The sequence below is a fragment of the Aristolochia californica genome, unplaced genomic scaffold, assembly GCF_029961685.1.
Source record: "Aristolochia californica isolate CCGP_79_NKW_82.1479 unplaced genomic scaffold, dmAriCali1.0.hap1 SCAF_8, whole genome shotgun sequence".
Taxonomy (NCBI): domain Eukaryota; kingdom Viridiplantae; phylum Streptophyta; class Magnoliopsida; order Piperales; family Aristolochiaceae; genus Aristolochia; species Aristolochia californica.
Window position 1 is genome coordinate 38,755,866 of NW_027182279.1, and position 21,222 is coordinate 38,777,087.

The 21,222-nt window shown below is 39.0% G+C and overlaps 2 protein-coding genes across 2 annotated transcripts; one reads left to right on the forward strand and one right to left on the reverse strand.

Moving 5' to 3' along the window:
• The first annotated feature begins 927 nt into the window (after window positions 1-927).
• LOC137939073 (ascorbate transporter, chloroplastic-like) lies at window positions 928-20,438 on the forward strand. The gene is made up of 12 exons (XM_068784252.1): window positions 928-1,178; window positions 2,584-3,152; window positions 3,568-3,675; window positions 4,522-4,677; window positions 5,436-5,651; window positions 5,824-6,033; window positions 7,761-7,898; window positions 9,750-9,851; window positions 10,147-10,212; window positions 11,444-11,528; window positions 11,906-12,307; window positions 20,016-20,438. The coding sequence occupies exons 1-11, from the start codon at window positions 1,124-1,126 to the stop codon at window positions 12,001-12,003; spliced, it is 1,803 nt and encodes a 600-aa protein (XP_068640353.1). The 5' UTR covers window positions 928-1,123; the 3' UTR covers window positions 12,004-12,307; window positions 20,016-20,438.
• Window positions 14,486-16,694, reverse strand: LOC137938754 (cytochrome P450 86A8-like). Its single transcript, XM_068783784.1, is given in 2 exon segments — window positions 14,486-15,142; window positions 15,144-16,694. Coding segments are annotated over 2 exon segments (1,677 nt in total). The 5' UTR covers window positions 16,307-16,694; the 3' UTR covers window positions 14,486-14,628.
• Window positions 20,439-21,222: the final 784 nt, after the last annotated feature.

The window sequence follows — 21,222 nt, forward strand, 5'->3', positions numbered from 1 at the left end:
TTTCTATTTTTATTTTTTATTTTTTATTTTTTCTCTACTTTCTATGCTGCTTGTTAGAAGATAGGGCCCAAACCCACACGACCAAGGAAGACCCACATATCCAAGTGTATTAGAAGATGTACCTAAACCCATAAGACCAAGGAAGACTCATATATCTAAGAGATATAGAAGACAGGCTCAAGGTCCATAGATCAAGGAGAAGACTCATAAACCCACATACAATGATTACAGGATGGTAAATAAAGAGTTTTCTCATAGAGATGACATTGATGTAATTAAGTTAAAGTTTCAAGGTTAAAACTCTAAGTTCAGGAGTATTATTGTAATAAAGTAGTTTCATTAATCTATAAAGCGAGTTAGGACATAAAGTCCATATGGTTTTTTCCTAATGGGTCTCTCTCCTTTTTTCTCCGTGAACTAAATTCATCGAGTCCTGAAAATCAATACTGCCAAATGCAGTTCAGAGAGGGAAAAGATTCATTTAGCTTTTTATGGTTTTTTATCTTTAAAATATTTATTTTAATTATTAGTATTTGATGAATAATTATTTTTGCTCGAATCCTCTTGTGCTTTGGCTGCTCGTTTTTAGTGGTCAGTCATCGCTCGGGCGTTACCAACGAAGACACCAGCGTCATCCCCGGCCGAGTGGGCATATACCTGTTCACCGTTTCCACCGTTGATTTGCACGACGTGGTCACCTCAGATCTCAGATCACTTCCGGTGGGTCCACCGAGGACCACCCGGTGAAAAAATGCTTTTCTGTGGGTGCAAAACCCACGTCAACGGTGTGCACAGAAATCAGTGTCTCTCAGGAATCTTTCCGTTGATTCACAAGTCGAGACGACACTTGTCAAATCCTCAGCCTTCCTTCCTCCGGTATATAAGCCAACCGGCAACTGATTTGTTCCCGCCTCGTGAAACCAGTGATGTTCATGTAGAAAAACCTCCATTTTATCCTCTTCAGCGCGAATGGAATTCAGCTGAAGAGGAGCACTGAATTTTCAGAAGAGCCGGAGGTTTTTTGGAGTAAGCAATGGAGTGAGAGTGATGAGAAGTATCATTGCAGTAGTCCTTCGTGAGCTTCGGTCCCTTGGCTTCCGATAGATTTTCAGCTTTATTTGATATGCCTGTCGGAAGCTTGATTTCGAGCCGGAATTTTGGTTCGTTTCTTGTTTCAGGTGCTGTATCTGAATTTCTAATTCTTTTGGAATTTTTTGGTTTGGATTGGTGGAAATGTGACTGTAGTCTAAGGTGCCGGCTAGATTTTCTGCCGCATTTGTATTTACTTTTCTGATTTGGAAGCGCTCCGTCGTCTTTTTCGTGGTTCTGAGCTCAATTGTGAAGATTTGAACTAATAATTTGTACTGATTGCTGGATTTGCGAGTTTGAGTGGGAGAACCGAGTGCAATTTTACTTGTAGTTCTGTTTTTCTTTTTATGCTTTTTGGCTGATTCATTCATTAACTAGTGTTGCTGAATTTACCGATGGTGCTGTTTCTGTTGTTGTCGGCAAGTCTGTGTGGTTTTCCGAAATCAGTCTGGAACAGTTTGATGCTTTTTTTGTCTGTTTATGCGTATGACTTCAAGTTCTTGCATGCAGTTATTCGTTTGAGCTAGAGAGACTTGCCTCGCGCCGAGTTATTAAAGTAATAATTATCGTAATAATAACAACAATTATTCTTTTCATCATCATTGTAAAAAGAATTCTATTAGTGTTATGACTAGTATTATTATGAAGTTGGATAATCGACTAATATATTTAGTTATCTTTTAATGTTTCTGCTACTGGTGTTGTATACCGTACTCATTGATTTTGATTATCTGCTCTTGAGCCTATCTTAAATTTTGAAGAAATAACAAGAGTCAAGATGTGTTTCAATGGGAAGCAATTTGGCCCTCAGCGTACACTTAAACAGTTTGGTTTATCGGAATAAATTAGTGAAATTGAGCTAATTAATAAATAAATTTAGTGGCTTCTCCAACAATTGTATATTATATATTGCTTTAAATTTTGTTTTTTTTTTAAGCATGACTTGTATTCTTTCTTTGTAAGGATTCATGATCAGCTTGCTTATAAGGTGTTGCTGAATATGAGAATTATTTCATTTATTTCTCTTTTTAATTCTTTTTATTTTTTTTATTTTTTTATTTTTCTCAATGATTTGTTTTATTATGATTTTCTGGGTAGATCAATTTCTTATGAGAAATTTCCAGCACACAAGGTCCATTCTTTGGAGGGTCAAAAGTTAACATTCTCATGCGGATAAGGTTGCATTTCGACCATAATATGCTTTTGAACTTCAGCTATCCTTTTTGGAGAGTTCACATCCTACTTCTCATAAAAATTCTTATGGGAATTGATTTCGTAATCAACTTGTTTTGTCTTGTTCTTTCATTGTCTGAACTGCTCAGCATTTCTCATTTTTATTGATGACTAAGTGTGCTTTGATTGTATTGCTCCTTACTCTCTCACTAATACATGCTGCATTTGTTAGTTCAACTTTGTCTGTCAGAGTTTCTCATTGTAAAACCATCTGGTCTAACGGACCTTCTCCTCTTTGACGGTTTCAAATGAAAATGACAGGAAATGCTAATTACAAAGAACAAGCTTCTAGATACCCCAAAAGGGAGAATCCAAGTGTTACTAGAGCAAGACTTTTACATGGAAATCTGAAACACAAGGGCATTATTCCTAGAGACTACACTTCTTACATGGCTAGGTCTTTTCATCCCATTCAGCTTACTGGTCTGTTGAGTGAAAGAACAACAAAACTGAGGGTCCCTTTTCTTGGAGAAACGGACCATCCTTTTTCCAATTCTCTTCAAAAAGGATCAAGTGAAGGGCTGTATCGTGCTAATACTAAATGCAGGTTATCTACAAGATGTGTAAGCTTTCTTTCTTCTGATTCATCTGGAGGCAGTTGGCTCCAGCCAAGAAAGCTGGATAAGCTTGGTATATCTGATGGTCAATGCCAACCATCTGAGTTCCGTCTTGCAACAAGGACCCAAGCTGATTTCAAGTCAGAACCCTATGATATTACTGGACCAAAGCTGGAATCTCTAAATTCTTCCTATTGGTGGGAGCGCTTCCCAAAGCGCTGGGTGATTGTACTTCTCTGCTTTTCAGCATTTCTTCTCTGCAATATGGATCGTGTAAGTAGTGTTCCTGCTTTGCTATTTTAACTGATATCTAATTCATTTTACACCATTATGTCTTTTCTCTGTTTTGACTAAAAATGGTGCTTTAATGGCAATGCTATTCAACTTTTTGCTTGTATCACTGATTTCTAAAGATGATCCATGTTTAGTTGAACCAAATTTTAGCTATGTAGGTCAGCAATGAGATTTCTACATTATATAATGGGGTTCTCAATTCCCATTAAGTACAATGATATAAGAGAATCCATATGAAACTACTACGCCAAGAAGGAAAACGGAGTAGTGTAATAATAGTAAGGATATAAATGAATGATAAGAACTTATGATGTAAATTGGCTCATCACAGTTTTATGATGCTATGGAGCTTGTGCTCCACTCTATGAAAGCTAATATAAGAGTTGTATTGCAGGTAAATATGAGCATTGCAATCCTTCCTATGTCACAGGAGTTCAATTGGAATCCTGCAACAGTGGGCCTAATTCAGTCTTCCTTTTTCTGGGGTTACCTGCTGACTCAGGTCTCTCTAGAACTTCTTGCCTTCTCTTGTTAACTAAAAACTTTGTTATTTCTATTGAACGGTGTGATTTTGTGAATTGAAATTGGACTATCATGTATCTGATGATGAGACAAGTTTGAACATAAGCATTTGACAGTTCCATTATGATATTTTTTTGGGGATTTATTACATTTTCTTTTGGGATTTTCGAGTCAAACATTACGATTTTGAAGTTGGTTAGCAGTGTTTAGTTGTAGCCAAATAGTTTAGTCCTAAGAAAGAAATGAGCATTTGCAAGTAATGACATTTTTCAACATTTTTAAATGCGAGCTTATTGACGTGGGTTTAGCTTTTGCCTACCACAGAACAAGAGAAGGCTTCCGAGAAATAAGTTGGTTGTGGTCTCCTGAACAGTTGGCACACAGTTAGCCATTTCAAATGCATGTGCACTTTGTGCTGTTGTCATTTTCTGATGTTTACGCTTAGCATGGTCTAGTAGATTATTTAGTTAACATCAGGTTCTGTCAAGGATCTCATGTCTGATATGCACACTTTCTTAAGCAAGGATTTCGTGTGTTCTAGTAAACAAGTAATAAGCAATTTGTGGAAGGCACAAAGAATTAGTCTTCCATTTAGATTTTTTTGTGGAAGTTTGAACTTCTGTGTCTATTTCTCCTTCAGGCACAAAGAATTAGTCTTCCATTTGGATGTTTTTTATTCTCTCTCTCTTATTTTTTGGTTATCGCATCTAATAATAATTGTCTTTTGTTGGGAATGTAATCACTTCTAGTTATTTACATGGAAATATTTCTATACCATCCTTTGAAAGCTTAAATTGTCAAAGTTAGTTGCCTGGGATTTCTGCAGATTGTTGGAGGGATTTGGGCCGATAAACTTGGTGGAAAGTTAGTTCTGGGATTTGGCGTTGTCTGGTGGTCAATTGCAACGGTTCTCACACCTATTGCTGCAAGAATGGGACTTCCATTCTTACTAATAATGCGGGCTTTCATGGGTATTGGTGAGGTTGACTTCTTCTCTGTTAGTAATTTCTTTTAGTGCTTCAAAATGGTCTATGAAAGAACCTTTTGCATGTTGTTCTTGTTATAGAATAAGAATGAAATACTTAAGCTTTTTCATGTACATTTTTTAAGACACAAGAATGAAATACTTACACTTTTTCATGTACAGTTTTAGGGGATAACTAACAGTAGTGCTCTATGATGTTATGTTTTAGGCAATTGCCCTTATGATCATATTTGCTGAATGCTGTGGTTTTTCCATGAAGCCTCTTCCTCCTTCCTTGTAATGGACATATACAGTGTACAAACGTCCAACTATAGTGTGATATATTTTATGCACATGCATATATATACTAGAGAGCGAGAGAGAGAGAGATTATCTTGTTAACACTTGTTTGGACAACATTCATCGTTTGATGAATGATATGATGATGATACATACGATAATTGTTCAACCAGAGATAGTCCAAATAATGCCCATTTCATGTGAGTCATTCATGTAGGGATCCAGTTCACGAGATTTGTATGTGAGCTTCACAAGACCACTCGTAGATAATATATATACAGGTATTGGAGTCCAGCATGTATCTTATTACACTTTAAAGTTACTTATTGATATGTTACGTATTTATCATACCACACATTAAAAAAAATACTATTTTCTTTCTGAAAGTTCTACCAGATACTTCGAGAATTAAATTTGATTTCCATCAAGACCTTAGACCTCATATGTTGCTCAGAGATGGTTTATTATTCTTCCAGGGAGTAGCTATGCCTGCCATGAACAATATTATTTCAAAGTGGGTTCCAGTGTCAGAAAGAAGTCGATCACTTGCATTTGTGTACAGCGGGATGTATCTTGGTTCTGTCACTGGGTTGGCCTTTTCACCAATGCTAATCCTCAAATTTGGTTGGCCTTCAGTATTTTATGCATTTGGTTCTCTGGGGACTATCTGGTTTGCCTTGTGGTTGAACAAAGTAAGTGAAGGCCTTGCTTTCTGAATTTACAATATCATGTATTAAGTCATCTGAATCCAGTTATTCATAGTACACACTATTTTTAATGATCTTCATATAAGCTGTTCATCACATTGTTTGTCTCAATTTATTCCCTTAATATCTTGTCTCAAGTTACTTTTTATGCGATCAGGCTCGCAGCTCTCCACAAGAAGATCCAGAACTTCAACCTGAAGAAAAAAGGCTCATTCTAGGGGGCGGTGTAGCAAAGGAACCTGTTTCAACCATTCCCTGGAGAATAATTTTGTCCAAGGCTCCAGTTTGGGCTTTGATAATCTCCCATTTCTGCCACAATTGGGGGACATTTATTCTTCTTACTTGGATGCCTACGTATTATAATCAGGTTTGAGTTATGGAATTATGTCAGTTTCCTTGTAGCAGAATACTTCTATAAAGTACGCACACAACTTGGTACACTTCTGCTGTTACACTAGCACAAAGTTATCTTATTTCCCATTCTTATGCAGGACTTGTATTCATAGTCTGGAAATAGTTTTTGAGGAAAATTTGAGACAAAACTATGAACACATCCACGATAAAACTACTCCAGTCATTTTAAAGGGAAAAAAGAGGAAAGCTGTTGAATTTAAATAAACTACCAAAAGCATGGGTGTCCTGTTGTTAACTCATTTTGCAAGTTTTGCAACTCCCAGGAAGGGTCATTAGATCATCTAAAGATCCACTGTTCTGTTAGCTTCAAAATCTGGAGTAGAGTTTTCAGAAAATTCGGAATCCAGTTTTGCTCCCTCTCTTCCTTCCCTGACTTATTGCTTAATGCTACACATGGAACTTGCCATCAACAGGGAGAGTATTATGGAAAGCAGCAGTGGCTGCTGTCCCTTGGTTTATGCAGGAAGAATGTAACAGCTGAACATTCAGCATAGGTCCTCTTCTTCCCCAAAGCATTCTGGAGAGGCTATTTCGGACAACCCTAATCTGGGAAAAAGTTTATTAAGGCCTTCACCCAATTCCTCTCCTGTTCATTAGAATGCAAATGAGCTTTCTTTCTATATTCTCCCTCATAATCAACCCGTCCAGTTTCCTGTCTGGCCTGTCTCAAAATCAATTTTTGATGGTAGCTCGCAGGGCAACCCAGGCCAACAGGTATTTGGGTAGTGGTCAGAGGCCAGAATGGCTCCATCCTTCTATCCAATTCAGGCCCTCAAGAGAAGCAGAAATCAAAGCACTACTCCTAGGAATCAAGCTATACCTGCAGAAATTCTCAGCCCCCGTCATAGTCGAAGGAGATTCAACCACAGTCATTAGCTGGATGAGTGGATGTATATGTGATGAAGTTAAAGCTCAATGTAATTCTTTAGTGGTATCATGGAAGCACACACTTCATGCCACAAATACTCTCTCAAATGTGCTAGGAAGGCGTCTCCAGATCTTCCTTACTAGTGGGGGGCTCTTTCCTTTAATAGCTTAATTATTTCCTGTATTCTCTTAGCTTATAAGCAATAGAAGCTTCTACTGTTTCAAAGATAAAGCTTGTGGCGAAATATATTTTGACAGCGGCTTTCGATCAAACCCATTAACAAGTAAATTGCAATAAAACCACTGGAGCAGATTGCCCTTAAAAGGATTATTCCTTATCACAAACTGAAGATGTTGTATATGATAAAAGCAACAAAAAAGTTGCATGTCACTCCATATGATGCAGATGGGCACTTAACTCTTTGGAGCTTATGAACACTGACTGCTCTCTTTTTCTATTTATCACATCCATTTTGTTGCTTATATGTGTGGTTATCTGGAATTATGCCGTTGATCCCTAATCCCTATTTTCTCATTTTGCTTGCTTGAAAGGAAAATATCTATAGAAGATTTTGAATAATACAGTTGGGAGAAGATTTGCATAATTTTTTACAACTTTTAAATATCCTTGACTTGATATGATGTGTACACGAATATATTTTATTTTTTTTAGATTGAAAACTATTGCCGATTCTGGTCTAAGATCTATTTGTTTTAGTTTGGACTCTTTGTTATATGAAAATTTAGTTTCTGAATATTGACAGATTGCAATGGGTGTTTTAACAACTAACTCTCTCATTTGTCATTGGTTAGGTGTTGAAGTTTAACCTCACAGAATCTGGATTATTCTGCGTCTTACCCTGGTTAACAATGGCTGTATTTGCAAATTTAGGAGGGTGGATTGCTGACACTCTTGTGAGCAAAGGGTTATCTATAACAACAGTTCGCAAGGTAGTTACTTTTTCTCTGTCTATATCTATTGATGGCTCTTTTGAAATCTGTCTTTGTGTCACTTTTTGGTTTCAATATCTTTTGAATATTGTCTGATGTGTGTTCCATCTTGTTTTCAAATTTTTTTTTCTTCTCACAGTTACTTGTGTTAGCAAAAAAACAAAAAAAGTCACCCAGATCGATTGCCAACATTTCTAAGCTCAGGTGTCATTTGTTTAACTCGGCAGAAAAATGCATGTTTATATGAGAACTATTTTTTAAAGAAAATATCTTTACATCTAGAAAATTACAAGGACAAGTTCTTTTGGGCCAATTAGAAACAATTTTTTTTTCTTGTACTCCCTCTCTAACATCATTTATAAATTATTGGGTCTTGCGGATCCTTTAAAATATCTAAACGATCTATATGTAGAACTTTAATAACCCAAAACTCATGAAATATATCATTGTCTTTCATGTGTAAGTTTTGAGTATTATCCAGTGTTATAAAAGCTGGATTAAAAATGTCTGGTTGAATTTGGATCAATTAGACCTGGTCCTTCCATGGTGGGGTCATCTATTTTCAAGACCCTGAATTGGGTCAAAACCTTGTTGACCAGTTAACCGATGAACCGACTGATCCAGTCTGATTGACCAACCCAATGTGACACCAATTGCTCCCTTCTCCTCGCTTTGGACTCCAGGAGGGGAGGAGTCCTCGCCCTCTTGCTCCCTGCAAACAATTGCAGGGAGGGAGAGGGTCTGACCGCCGATATGGGGGGGGGGGGGGGGGTGGGCGGGCATGATGTGATACGCTACCCCTCTCCTCCCTGTGATAACTGCAATGATGGGGGAAAATACCCTGCCATCCTCACTGTCTTGTGATGGTGGGGAGTGTGATCTTTCCTCGTAGAAAAAAAACTTCCTTTGATCTGAATTTTTTATTTTTTACAAAAGGAAATGATGTCATGGTGAGGGGAAGGGGAGAAGTGCCAATGCCTCTCCCCTCTTTCAGTGTTCCAGGGTGGTTCTAGTGGCTGGTTCGGTCTGTGCTTTATAACATTCCTCCGGGTCTTATGGACTAATAACTGGACAAGAGACTGGGTTCAATTGAGGCTGATTCTGGGTTTTATAACACTTACATTGCTACACTAATTTATTCCAAGATAGAAAAACAAGATTTCATCCGAAAAAGTGATCTAATTTTAATATAAAGTAAATATAGTGTTACCTATTTTATTTTATTAGTAAGTATATGGTATACATCCCTATATATTCCAGTATATTTGGAATTAAAAAATTTTTGTTCATGATTTATATGGTGAATATTTATTGATTCATATGACAATTTGAAGTATTTTTTCCTTCCAATTTTTAGTTCATTTTGGTAACTTTTTGAGTTATATAAATGGAATTTATTGCAATCTATCGGGAAGAGATTAAAGGAAAAGACTTGTCCTTCAGTGGGCTTGCTTTAAACAGAATATGGATAATGGATATGGAAACTTTGTGAAGGGTCTTTTTGATATTTTCCCAAGTAATAAGGTCACTTATATAATCCCCTATATTTAGTGCTGCATATGGATAATGATTCCTCAAAAATCTTAAAATCAGTCAACTAAAGCTTCTTTGCTGGCAGGATAGTATCTAGGATTTATTGGCCGAGGAAGGTATCTCTAGGGCCTTCCTAATTGGTTGGAGACTCCTTCATTGTAGTTTATTTTATTTTTACACTTATACTTTTGCAAAGAAATAAAATCCAGCCACCGTTTAAACGAAAACCTTCTTTGCTAGCAAGTTTATAATTTCTTAATGTTTTAATATTTCGTTCTACTTATCCATAACAACTTGATGACTTTGTCATTCTCGTAGATTATGCAATCAATAGGATTTCTTGGACCTGCCTTCTTTCTGACACAGCTGAGCAACATTAGAACTCCTGCGCTAGCTGTGCTTTGCATGGCATGTAGTCAGGTTTGTATTATTAACCTGCTATTTTTCTTTGTGAGTTGTATAAATTTAGCTGGTCTAGTTTTTTCTACAACTAAGTTGTTCTTGGTTCTGTGCATGTCAATCATTAGTTTAAATCAAACTTCAGGATTTTCTGGTAATGGTCCTACCAAAGTTTTGCCTTTATATCCTGTTACTCAGTTGCTCTTGGAAATTCCTGATGTCTTCTTGATCATTGCTCTCGTTTTCAACCTTTCCCAGTTACCAATATTTTAAGATCCCGTTTATTAGAGGCTCATGTTCTGTTTCTCCACTGCAGGGCTCAGATGCATTCTCACAATCTGGACTTTATTCGAACCATCAAGACATTGGTCCTCGCTATTCAGTAAGTTGTTCGTACCTGTTTCCATAAACAATGTGTGGTTTATGTATGGGTGATTAAGGAAGTTGTTCCTACCTGTTTCCATAAACAATGTGGGGTTGTATGCATGGGTGGGCGTATTGTAGCACATCAGTCCATACATATTGGATTTTGGCCTATCCGAATCACATTGTATTGGTCAGTACAGGTGGATACAGGAGGGACCTGTAAGCCAATACGTCTGATACATCCAATACATCTGATACGTATCACATTTTGAGATCCCCGATATGTATCAGAATCCAATACACCCATCACTAGTTCTAAGTTACTATCAAGCAACATTTGTATAATTATATTCAGAAACTTGTTGAAAAGGATTGTATTGAAACGTAAAAAGATGATTTAAATATCATATAGACAATGAAAGTAATAAAGATGAATTATTTTATTTACTGATTTATTTTTACTATTTTCTTGAATGTTGATTACAACCATTCAGGTTCTAAACCTACATCGCAAGCTTTAACTTCAAAAGGCCCCCAAAACTGTTATGGTGAGTCGAGCCCTACAAGCTACCACTCTATGCGGAAGCTAACTGAAGCTTAGGGAAACCATCCATACAGGCCTAAATTCCTGATTACTTAGGCTATTTGTCAGTCAAAGGTGCTTCAGAGGTAGTCTCTCCATGCCCATAGATAATGAAGCATTTGGGCCTAATAAGAGTAGGCAAACCTTGGCCATGGTTGTTAACATACCGGCAAGAAGTGATAGAGGTACCAAGTGAATCCAACTTATCTGAGTATTCTATTCTTATCATAGATGCCTCATAGCGGCCCGTGAACAGGTCTCTAGCAGAAATTATACAAGCTTGCTCTGAACTCTCTTAGTTAATAAACTTCAGACTTGTTCTGAGGTCTAATCTTTATTACATTCTCCAAAGAGAATGTCCTAATGGAGTACACAAGGAAGCCTATATCACTTGGTCTGGGACTAAGAGGTACCAAGGAAGATTATATGATCTGGACCATGATTTAAATTAATAACAAAATCTAGGCAAATATGGTTGCAACGTGACTGATTTTATTTTTCTTTTGAAACTGTTGCCTGATGTTCATAACACTCCTCAACATTATTCATTACAACCAAATGTTTGTGTATTTGCTAGCTTATTCTTTCCACCCGTGCATACATGAAATGTTTTTGGTGTTTTCTTTATTTCCTTCTTCTGATGAACTTTGCTTCCGAAATACAGGGAGTACTACTGGGGCTATCAAACACTGCAGGTGTACTTGCTGGTGTTTTTGGCACTGCTGCAACTGGGTACATTCTCCAGCGTGGTATGTCCAGCTTTCTTAATTGGGGCGTCTCCTGTTTGTCTAGTATTTAGATCTTCATTTTGAGTGAAAGTAAACCTCCTAACTATATGGTCCAATAGAATTAGCAAAGCTCAATTATTTGACCCATTATCAAAGATGGGTAAAAGTTGACCAACTTACTAGTTGATAAGTTTCAGTTCACTAAACCGATTCAGAGGATTCGATGACGTTGCTCATGTTCCCTGTGTTGTTTTGAGTCTGGCTAGGCTGGGGCCAAAAAATACTGGTGTAGATTGTTGGTCTCCTTACCAAGTCATAGTTCACAAAAAAAATCTACCTATTCTCTCTCTCCTGGATTACCTGTTCAGTTTATATAATTTCAAAATTCTACATTGCAGGTTCCTGGGATACCGTCTTCAAGGTTTCTGTAGCCTTGTATATCATTGGAACATTGGTTTGGAACTTATTTGCAACTGGAGAGAAGATCCTTGACTGAAGCAGGATATCTAATATGCAGTAAGTGGTCAACATACACAACTTCTGCTCCTCTATAAATATACAATGCTCTTAGTTTTGAGGAGAATCTTTTGGAGAGAAGTGAATTATTGGATAACTGAGGAACCACTTCTAAAAGCGTCGCCACTCTACTGAAGTATCCAGGAGAAACCAGGTTCCTAAAACTATCACATAGAAGCCTTATTCTGCTAAGTTTTGCCTTAGAGTTGTTATAAGTGGATTATTCCTGTTGGCATGTGCCAACAGGAATAATCCAAATATACTCATCAAATGTCAAGCTAAAGGTATTTAAATCAATTCATCCCTTGTTTCATCTACAAAAGCATTCAGAGCTTGCTAATGGTTAACTTTTCTATTGCTAACCCCTTTTTCCTGTATTTATTCTCATGGTTTCCTATTCGTACAAATAAATTTTTTGGTTTGATCATTCTTCTATTGACTTTTTCAAGAAAAAAAAAGCTCCTTTTGACCACTTTCTCGAGTTTTTCTGTTCCTGATTGGTTTTTGTTACTTTTAGAGTAATAAAAACTCATTTTTTAAATCCTTTTAACTTTTGGTAGGATGAAAAGAATTCAGGTAATATTTTTCATCAACTACAATTAGCACAAAAGCCAATTTGTTTTTAACAAATGAACATTTTTTTTTAATAATTTCTCTTTGGCACAAATATGCCCTATATATCGTTATGGTTTAACCTAATCGTGTAACCCTAGTTGTCAACGATTTGTCTTTTAATCCGGGAGATGTTAAGTGGGTTATTTATTTTCTAAGAACATTTTAGTGTAAAATAGTGACATATAGTTTGGGTACTTTAGAAGGTGGAACCTTGGTTAAGAAATAGTGAAGTGTAGCTAAGTCTAATGCTTATTATCAAAGTCACATACCAAACTTCCATTTTAGCATATTTTCCATGAAATGTTTATGACATAACTTAGTGTACAAATTAGGTTAACATCATTTCACAGAGTCAAGTAAAGGAGTTTTCATCGAGGTCCAAACCCCATGAAGACAACAATGACATGACCCTTAAATAGGGTAAGCATAATTAATACCTTGAAAGCTCAATATATAGGCTTGAATGTTTTGCTCATTTTGTTAAAACCCAACTAGGGCATAGTGCTTTGAAAAAGACCAGGACCAGTTCAATTTATTCATTAAAGGGAATCAATCAATTTAAAACCCTTAATTAGCAAAAGTAAGGAAAGAGAAGGAAAAAAAAAAAACACGAAAACTGCAGGGAGCGTTGTTGAATGTTGAACCAAGTGGAATGGGCTGCTTCCCTGCTTTTATGACTCGGGTCAATTTTGACAGGCCGATCTGTTGTCTATTCTTGAAAGCTGAAGCTGTATTGATTTTAAACATCATAGATCCTTAGGTCTGTGTAATAAATATGCCAGCTAGATTACATTCAATATCCAAAATAATCTACAACAGAGTTTACAATACTTAGGTGTTAAAATCTGAGACGATCTTGAATTCTATCAAATAGTATTTACTCCTACTTTTTTCCCTTATTAACTCCAGTAGAGACAGTCAAACAAACCCTTAAAATATCTTCATCTGGACCTGAAAGTGAAACCTTGATCAACCCTCACAAAATGCTTCATTGATTCCTTCAAAGAGGACCCAATAATTGAAGGAGAGGAAAAGAAAAAGAAAAAAAAAACAACTTAGTTCTAGAAACCAGTCATGGTAGCCATTAGAAATGCATGGCTTATTGTAATCTTCGAGTTGCTTTCGGAGATAGACTTCACTTTCTTCATCAATCTTGTATCACATGGGAGCTATGAATGAAACCCATCTCTCTCACTAAAACGATTCCATTAAGTCTCCTCTGTGTCTCAAGAGTGGCCCCCTCTTTCTTTTTTCATGGCTTATTATTGCTTGTTTAAACAAATTGTAAACTCCTCCATGCATGGAAAATTATCGACTCATAGAGTTACAAATGAGGGTTTACGTGAGTGACAGTGTTAAAGAATAGTGTTTTTGGCTAGTTTGTCGACATTTTATAGACACTTCCAATAGGCATGTACCTGCTTCAACTAAACTTTTCTGAAAACTACTATCATCTTCCTCATTATATCCTTTTCCCATATACAATAAAAACTTGCCAGTAAAAGATACAAGAGATGGAAATCTAACAATAGTATGAGTAATAGAAACTTCAGTGAGTTTTTTTTTCTTCTTCTTGTTTCTATATAATGAACATCAGTAGAGCAATGTGGCTGAATTGCCAATCCATGTAAGGCAGCCGAGCAGTGTGTTCAACATCTAATAAAATATATATTTAGGTGGACACATTCTTATCAAACAATAGTAGTGAGATTGATTAAGAAAATTAATAAACCCAGCACAAGTGTGCTAATTATTGCCATAAAAGTATAATCTCTGGTAGAAACCCTAGAGAACCCTCTTGAGAGTTGAAAGAAATCCACAAAAATTCTTTTGAAAAGCCCCCCCCCCCCCCCCCACAAAAAAAAAAAACACTGCCCCTTGTCTTCTTCCTCTTCTTCCTCTTCTTTTTTCCTGTTTTAATTATGCTACCAAACCCTATTCTTACCTTAGGCCAACACAGATATTCACAAACACTAACAAAAATTACCTCTCAAGCTGCCCCTACCACCACCTCGCCGGTGCGACAGACGGCGGCGAGATTCTCCCGGCCGTTGATCACGGAGGCGTTCTGCCGCTCCTGGCTGACGTTCCCCACGTCGCCGTTTGTTATATGGTTCACGGCGTCGTCCGCATTTCGGAGGCTGGCTGCGACGGGTGCCAGGTCCCGATGGAGCACGTTCACCTTAAGCCCGTACTTCATGAACAGTGTCAACGACATCTTCTGCTCGACACGGTGGCCAGGCGCCACCATCAGGCGGTGGCGGAGTAGCACCGCGGCGGCGATGGACTTCATCTGCAGGTATGCCAAGTCCTTCCCCAGACAGATCCGCGGCCCACCGTTGAACGCCATGAACCTGTACGATTCCTGCATTCCGAATTTTGTCCCGTCGGCGGAGAGCCACCTCTCCGGCTGGAACTCCGTGCAGTCGTCACCCCAGATCGTTTTCATCCTCCCCATCGAGTAGATGGAGTATGTGACAGACGACCCGGCCGGCACGTTGGAAATCGTCTCGGACGACATGTTTCGAGTCCTCCGGCACGGAAGGGTACAACCGTAGCGTTTCTGACAACGCGGCCCTCAGATAGATCAATCGGTCCAGCTCCTCGAACGCCAGTGGGTCCGACACCCACTTCTCCGGATCGTTTCCACGTGTCAGATTCAGAACGCCGCAGATCTCACCTACGATCTTCTGCTCGACTCGGGGGTTCTGAATCACCAACCAGAAGAACCAACTCAGCGCGACGGACGACGTGTCGCGACCAGCTAGGATGAAATTGAGCGCCACGTGTTGAAGGAACTTGTCCGAGTAGGATTCCTTCTTCTTCATGAACCGGGACAGGAGGTCGTCGTGGGCGTGGTGCTGATTCAGCAGCTCGAGCTTGCGAGTGTTGATGACGCTGGACAGGTAGCCGTCGATGTCCTCGAGGCTCCGGCTCAAGCTGACTTCTAAGCCGAGGCGGAGCCATTTCTTGATCTTCCAGATGATCTCAGGCAGGATGAAGCGTTGAAGCGAGGCCTCGGTGGCCCGGTCGAAGGCTGTGGCGAACTGGTTGTCGGGCAGACCGGGGGCTAGGGTCTCCGGGTCTTTCCCGAAAGCCAGGCCGCAGATGTTGTCGAAGGTGAGCCGTAAGAGAAGGTCCTGGAGGTCGACCGGGCGGTTCTCCTGCTGGGCAGCGAGGAGGATGGGGCAGAACCGGTTTCGGATGGCCCGGCTGACCCACCGGGCCATGGCCTGGCGGAGAGTCCGGGTGGTGAACTCGAGCGCGGCGGTTTTGCGCTGGAAGAGCCAGGTATCGCCGTCGGAGTTGAAGATGCCGTCGCCGAGGAGGTCGTGGAAGACGGCATGCCAGGTGGGGCCCTTGGGGAAGTTGTCGAAGCGGGTTTTGAGGATGTGCTCCACGTTGCGAGGGTCAGAGGTGACGGTGACCAGGCCCTGGCGGCGGGTTAGGTAGGGGAAGGCGAAGATGCATGTCTGGTAGGTGCCGCCGCAGGTGCGGAGGTTCTCGGCGATCCAGTCGTGCAGCCGGTCAGCATTCTCGATGAGGCCAGGAAGGCTGCCGAGGAGGGGCCACACTCGCGGGCCTCGCAGGTTCCTGACCATGAACGTGAACCACAGCAGATAGGAGGCGATGGCTCCAAACACGAACGTCGCCCAGAATGCCTCCATTCTCAATTTATTTTAATGAAGATCCTTCCTTCCTACCCTCCGCCACTCGCCGGAGCAAAAACGAAAAAAACCCAGTTGAATAGCCGCTTGCCGTTTAAAAGAGTAGAAAAAGAACGACAATGCTGCTTCCCCAGCAGCTTGTTGGGGGAGTAATACTCGCCGGCGGACAGAGAGAAGATACCTATTTTCTTAGTCGTCCGAGAGCTAGAGAGAGAGATTGGGTCCAACTGAAGCTTGCAGCTGGAGGAGAAAAGGGAATTAAAAAGCTGCAAATGGGTCCCTTCTTCGGATAAGAAACCAGGAGGAGGAGGAATTTTTTCAGGAGGCAGACTCGACGATCCTCTCGATCGAGGAAGATGACCAAGTAGTGAGATGAGAGTGCAGAGAGCAACGGAGGCAATTAGTGAAGGAGGAGGCAAGTAGAAGACTATATATACAGAGAAAAAGAGGAAGAGTTTGACGTTCATGAAGCATTAAGTGAGGCCAGACTGTTGTTGAGTCGCACCATCTCTCCCTGTGGAAATCTCCTGTCCATATGTGAGCTCCCATTAAATGCCGCCAGAGGTCGTTGGGGAATTTAAGGAAATCGCCGACGGGGCATCAAAACCAGAAACTACCTCCACCACTGCTGCTGTCGCCTTCCGGTTCCATAATTCATTGCCCCGGGCGGAGAATTTTTCCTTCACCCCTCTCTGTCATGTCATCTTTTTCCTAGCTCTGCCCTCCCTTTTTTTTTTTTTTTCTAATCTGTTGAAGATTCGAACTTACATAATCTGATCATCTCCCTTGTTTCTGGGTTTCTTTCACCTCGACGGAGGAAGACCGTAGTTGCAGTACGTGGGAGAGAGGACTTCCCTGGTGCTGTGCGTCGTCGATCGATCTCACCTAATCTTGCTGCAAAAGGCCTTTCTCCTTAAATTCTGGCATTGAATGGGAAAGAGCAGTAAATGAGATTGGTTGGGAAAATAAGTTTACGAGGATGACGAGCCGGTGACCAATTCTCAGGCCCCTCAGGCTTTTCTTCCCCCTCCAAAATCGCTCCTGGAACGAGGGCTACCTTTCTTTCCTGCACCCCCATACATGCTTTTCTTTTTATTTCTACATAATCTTATATACTTGTCACATTTTGAAGCTAGCCCTCTAATTAATTGATAGACCAACACATAAATAGCCTTCACGAAACTCGCAATTACTCGTGCTAATTTTTTATAATTCATGATATTGGTATCCATAATCATGGGCTTATCATATACAACACTTAATCGATCACATGAATGAGATTTATTTACGTGTTTTTACTCTTTCGTAAGAGATCTATGGGACCTACATCTTTCAATAAGTCTACCAAATTTTTTATCTGATGTGTGTGAGAGCAACCTTTGTTTAGTAGAAAAAACTCTAACAGTTGGGATCATGGCAGAGATGGGCAGTGGTTAAGGGGAAAAGTGGGGTGTCTCAAATTTTCATGTCCTACCCCCTTGCATAATATTAATGTTATGTAATGTCATATGTGACATAGCATATAAGAAAATCTGCTACACTCACCCTCTTGTGTTTTTTTGTTTTATAGCAAAATGGTACCTTTGGTGGTCCGAGGACTACTGGACTAGAGAAGGGCCATATTTAAATGTTGGATGGTGAGAAGCGGTTCCCCTTGTGACCGTTTAGAGGTTCGGTGAGCGACACTCCAACAACGAGAAAAGGGGCGTTCGAGTTAAGGTGTTTCTTTTTTCCCTCTCTTATGCTTCTCTCTTCTAAAATAACCAAAAAGATACAGTCTTGAGTCTCTCTGTCTCAGTTTTTCTATGCTACCAAGAAACCTTTCCAACCACCGCCCATTAATCTCTACTTTCTCTCTCCAGACGCAGTGGAAGATGAGCCACCATATACGTATTAGGTGGTCCCACTTCTACATTGACATGCAACGGATCAGGGGGGGCACCCTATCGTCAATCCCAATGGCCAATATCTGTAGTGGATGAAAATCTGGGATAGGGATTTGACCCTGTTACTTAAGAAAGCAACCTTAGTTGTGGGAGATGGGAATGTTTAAGGTTTTGATTTGGGGTAGTTTTATCAGTTGATTCGTGATGAGGGATTTGACCTGTGTTAGTTAAGAAAGCAGCTTTAGTTGTGGGAGATGGGGAATGTTTAAGGTTTTGATTTGGGGTAGTTTTAGCAGTTGATTTGTGATGGCTTAACAGTTGAATGGTGATAGCTTTAACAGTTGATTTCTCATCAATACTTACTCTATTGAGAACTCGTGATGGTGGAGGGGGGTGTTTGATGGCCACCATCCGTCTGATGAAAAAGGTAAATGAGGTTGTTGTGAGTTTTCGTGCATTTCTTCTATCAAAATCAGACAGTTGAGTGAGTTTTTTTCCCTTTAATTTCCTTCTGTTGCGAGTTAGAGTTGAAATGGACAAAAAATGAGGTGCTTCCTTACACGCCAATTTAACTTTTGACTATAGGATGGAAAACAAACTTATCTTACTTTAAACCTAATGAAGGTCATGTTTTTCTGCGTTTCATATTGTGTATTTCTTCTTTGTTTTTTTGTTCCGTCCTCTTGTGCTTATACTTGATTTTCTGTGCCAACATCCAAATGGTTCAATCTGGTTGAACTCACTCTTTTACCTGGGATTTTTTATGTGCTGATGTGAATTCAACTGTTTGTTTTTCTTCTTGTGTGAATCAATAGTTTTCATGGGTTAATGAAGATGGGAAATATTATGAGAAAGTATTAGCATGGAAATATCAAGCATCCTACGCTTGTAAATGGTTTCCGGTTGATTTCTCTTAAATATTATCACTACATTCCCTGTCAAAACATGTCCAACGTTCACTGATCTCAACAGGAAAGATGGGAATCAGCTAACCGAAATGGATTTCCTTGGCAGAAATCATTTCCAGTGAATGCATCCTTAGCTCCGTAATTGTACTTTTGTAAGTTTGTTCTTATGAACAAAATTTAAACCCATTTCTCAGTGTTGCAATTGTGTGTTTTAAGGGTAAAGAAATCAACCTGAAGAACATAAGTTTTCTATGCACACACTGATTGTGAAGCTATGTCTGAATGTGATGGTCCTGAAGTTGACGACATGATGATTTAATCAAACTGCAGCAGCAGTTCCTTTTTATTTATTGTTGATGGACCATATGTTGATGCATTGCTATGCATCATTTCATTTACTTGGATTTATGATTGTGATTGAGGTTCTTCAGTGTCCTCACTGGTTGTCATGGAATTGCCTTGTCTACCATATTTACATCACTTTTTTTTTTTTTTTAAAAAAAAGGAAAGCACAAGTACATCATATAGAGAAAGTTATATGTATGTATGTTCAGTGAATCTGCAAAATAGTTGCCAGTGAAAGAAGGGGGAAGGGTGACTTATCAAATTATATCTCCCAAAAAGAGAACTCAGAACCAGTGCCAGTCATCTAATATCTTATAGTTTTCAGAGTCAAAATTTAGAAAATTGTATATAGATGAGCTTAAAGTTTCTCAATCCTAATGAACTATCCAAGCTGGTTCTTCGATACATATTAAATGTTTGAAAGTTAATACTTCATTGAATGTTATCAATGTTATTGAATGTATGTAGCTAGAAGTGCTTTGGTCTATTTACGCCCATAATATAGTTGAACTGTTTGTCTATTTTATTTATATATGTACTCACAACTTGCAACTTTTGGTACAAGAGAAGAACTGAAGGCCCCCACAATTACTCAATTGTTGGAAGTGCCCACCTTGGGGTTGACTGATTCTTTGTTTGGACTGATATGATGGATGAAAGCTGAACAATGCAAACTTCATTCAGAGAAAGTGAGCTACATTATATGCAACTAGTTATCCAAGGGTCCTTGGAAAGACATTTGGGGATTATTTCAGCTCATGGGCATTTATCACCACAATTTGCACATACTCTATGAGCAGTAAGTACTTTCTGCTGGAGCAGAACTGACTAAAGCTGTAGGAAAAAAATCCAAAAAAATCCTTCAGAAATAGGTTTAGAAATTATGATAATGGCCTGCAATGCCAAAGCTTTTTCTCTCCAGCATTTCTTCAAACACAGTTGTGAGCTTCGTTTTTGGTTTCTTTGCAGTGATCACCCATATAAACTGATATGTATTTCACAGTCTAGGAAATGAAACATGCTGCTATTATCTTAATTACTGACAAATGGGTTGGTTTCCATGGGTTTCTGTAAGTTATCATGCGTTTCCCTGCGTTTCAACTTGTTTTTACTGAAATTGTTCTTAGTTTTCACAGATGATGAAAAAGAATAAAACCCACATAAAACATAGAAGAGAAATGACAAATATGTGGGAGAAACATGTGAATTCAGAATGGAAGTCATGGATGGAGTAATGGAGTAAGCAAATTTGGTTATGAAAGTATTTCAGTCTTACATAACCTAGAGGAGTCGCTTTTGTATAATATCTAAACCAGCATGCCCTACCCAGAAAGTGAAATGAGATCAAAAGTTGAAGAAGACATCTTCATTAATTGCTACACTTACGGGTGTGTGGGTGGGTGAATATCACCAAGACTTCACATAAAGTAACAAGTAACATTACATAATATTATACTCCAGATGTTTACATGGCCTCAAATTTTGACATAGGTAAGACGTCTTGAAAAACTGAGATTAGGATGCTTATATAGAAGAAGAATCAGAAGGAAGATATTTTACATTCATGAAGACAAGTATTTACAGTTTATAGATAGAAAAGATTTTGAATTACATGATAAGATTTATTATGGATTTGTCATCTCTATCATACAAGATAAGAATTATATTTGAGGTTACAAATAAGAATTATCCGTTATCTCTATCACGCCATTGTATTCGAAGAAGCGGTCATTTGCTAACTGATTAACAGAGGAGACATGAGTAACCTGAAGAGTGT

Bases quoted from the DNA above. Each gene is read 5' to 3' on its own strand.
- LOC137939073 (XM_068784252.1), top strand. From the start codon at position 1,124: ATGCCTGTCGGAAGCTTGATTTCGAGCCGGAATTTTGGTTCGTTTCTT. The intron at 5,652-5,823 runs GTAAGTGAAGGC...TTATGCGATCAG, and splicing joins TTGCCTTGTGGTTGAACAAA to GCTCGCAGCTCTCCACAAGA. The intron at 6,034-7,760 runs GTTTGAGTTATG...GTCATTGGTTAG, and splicing joins TGCCTACGTATTATAATCAG to GTGTTGAAGTTTAACCTCAC.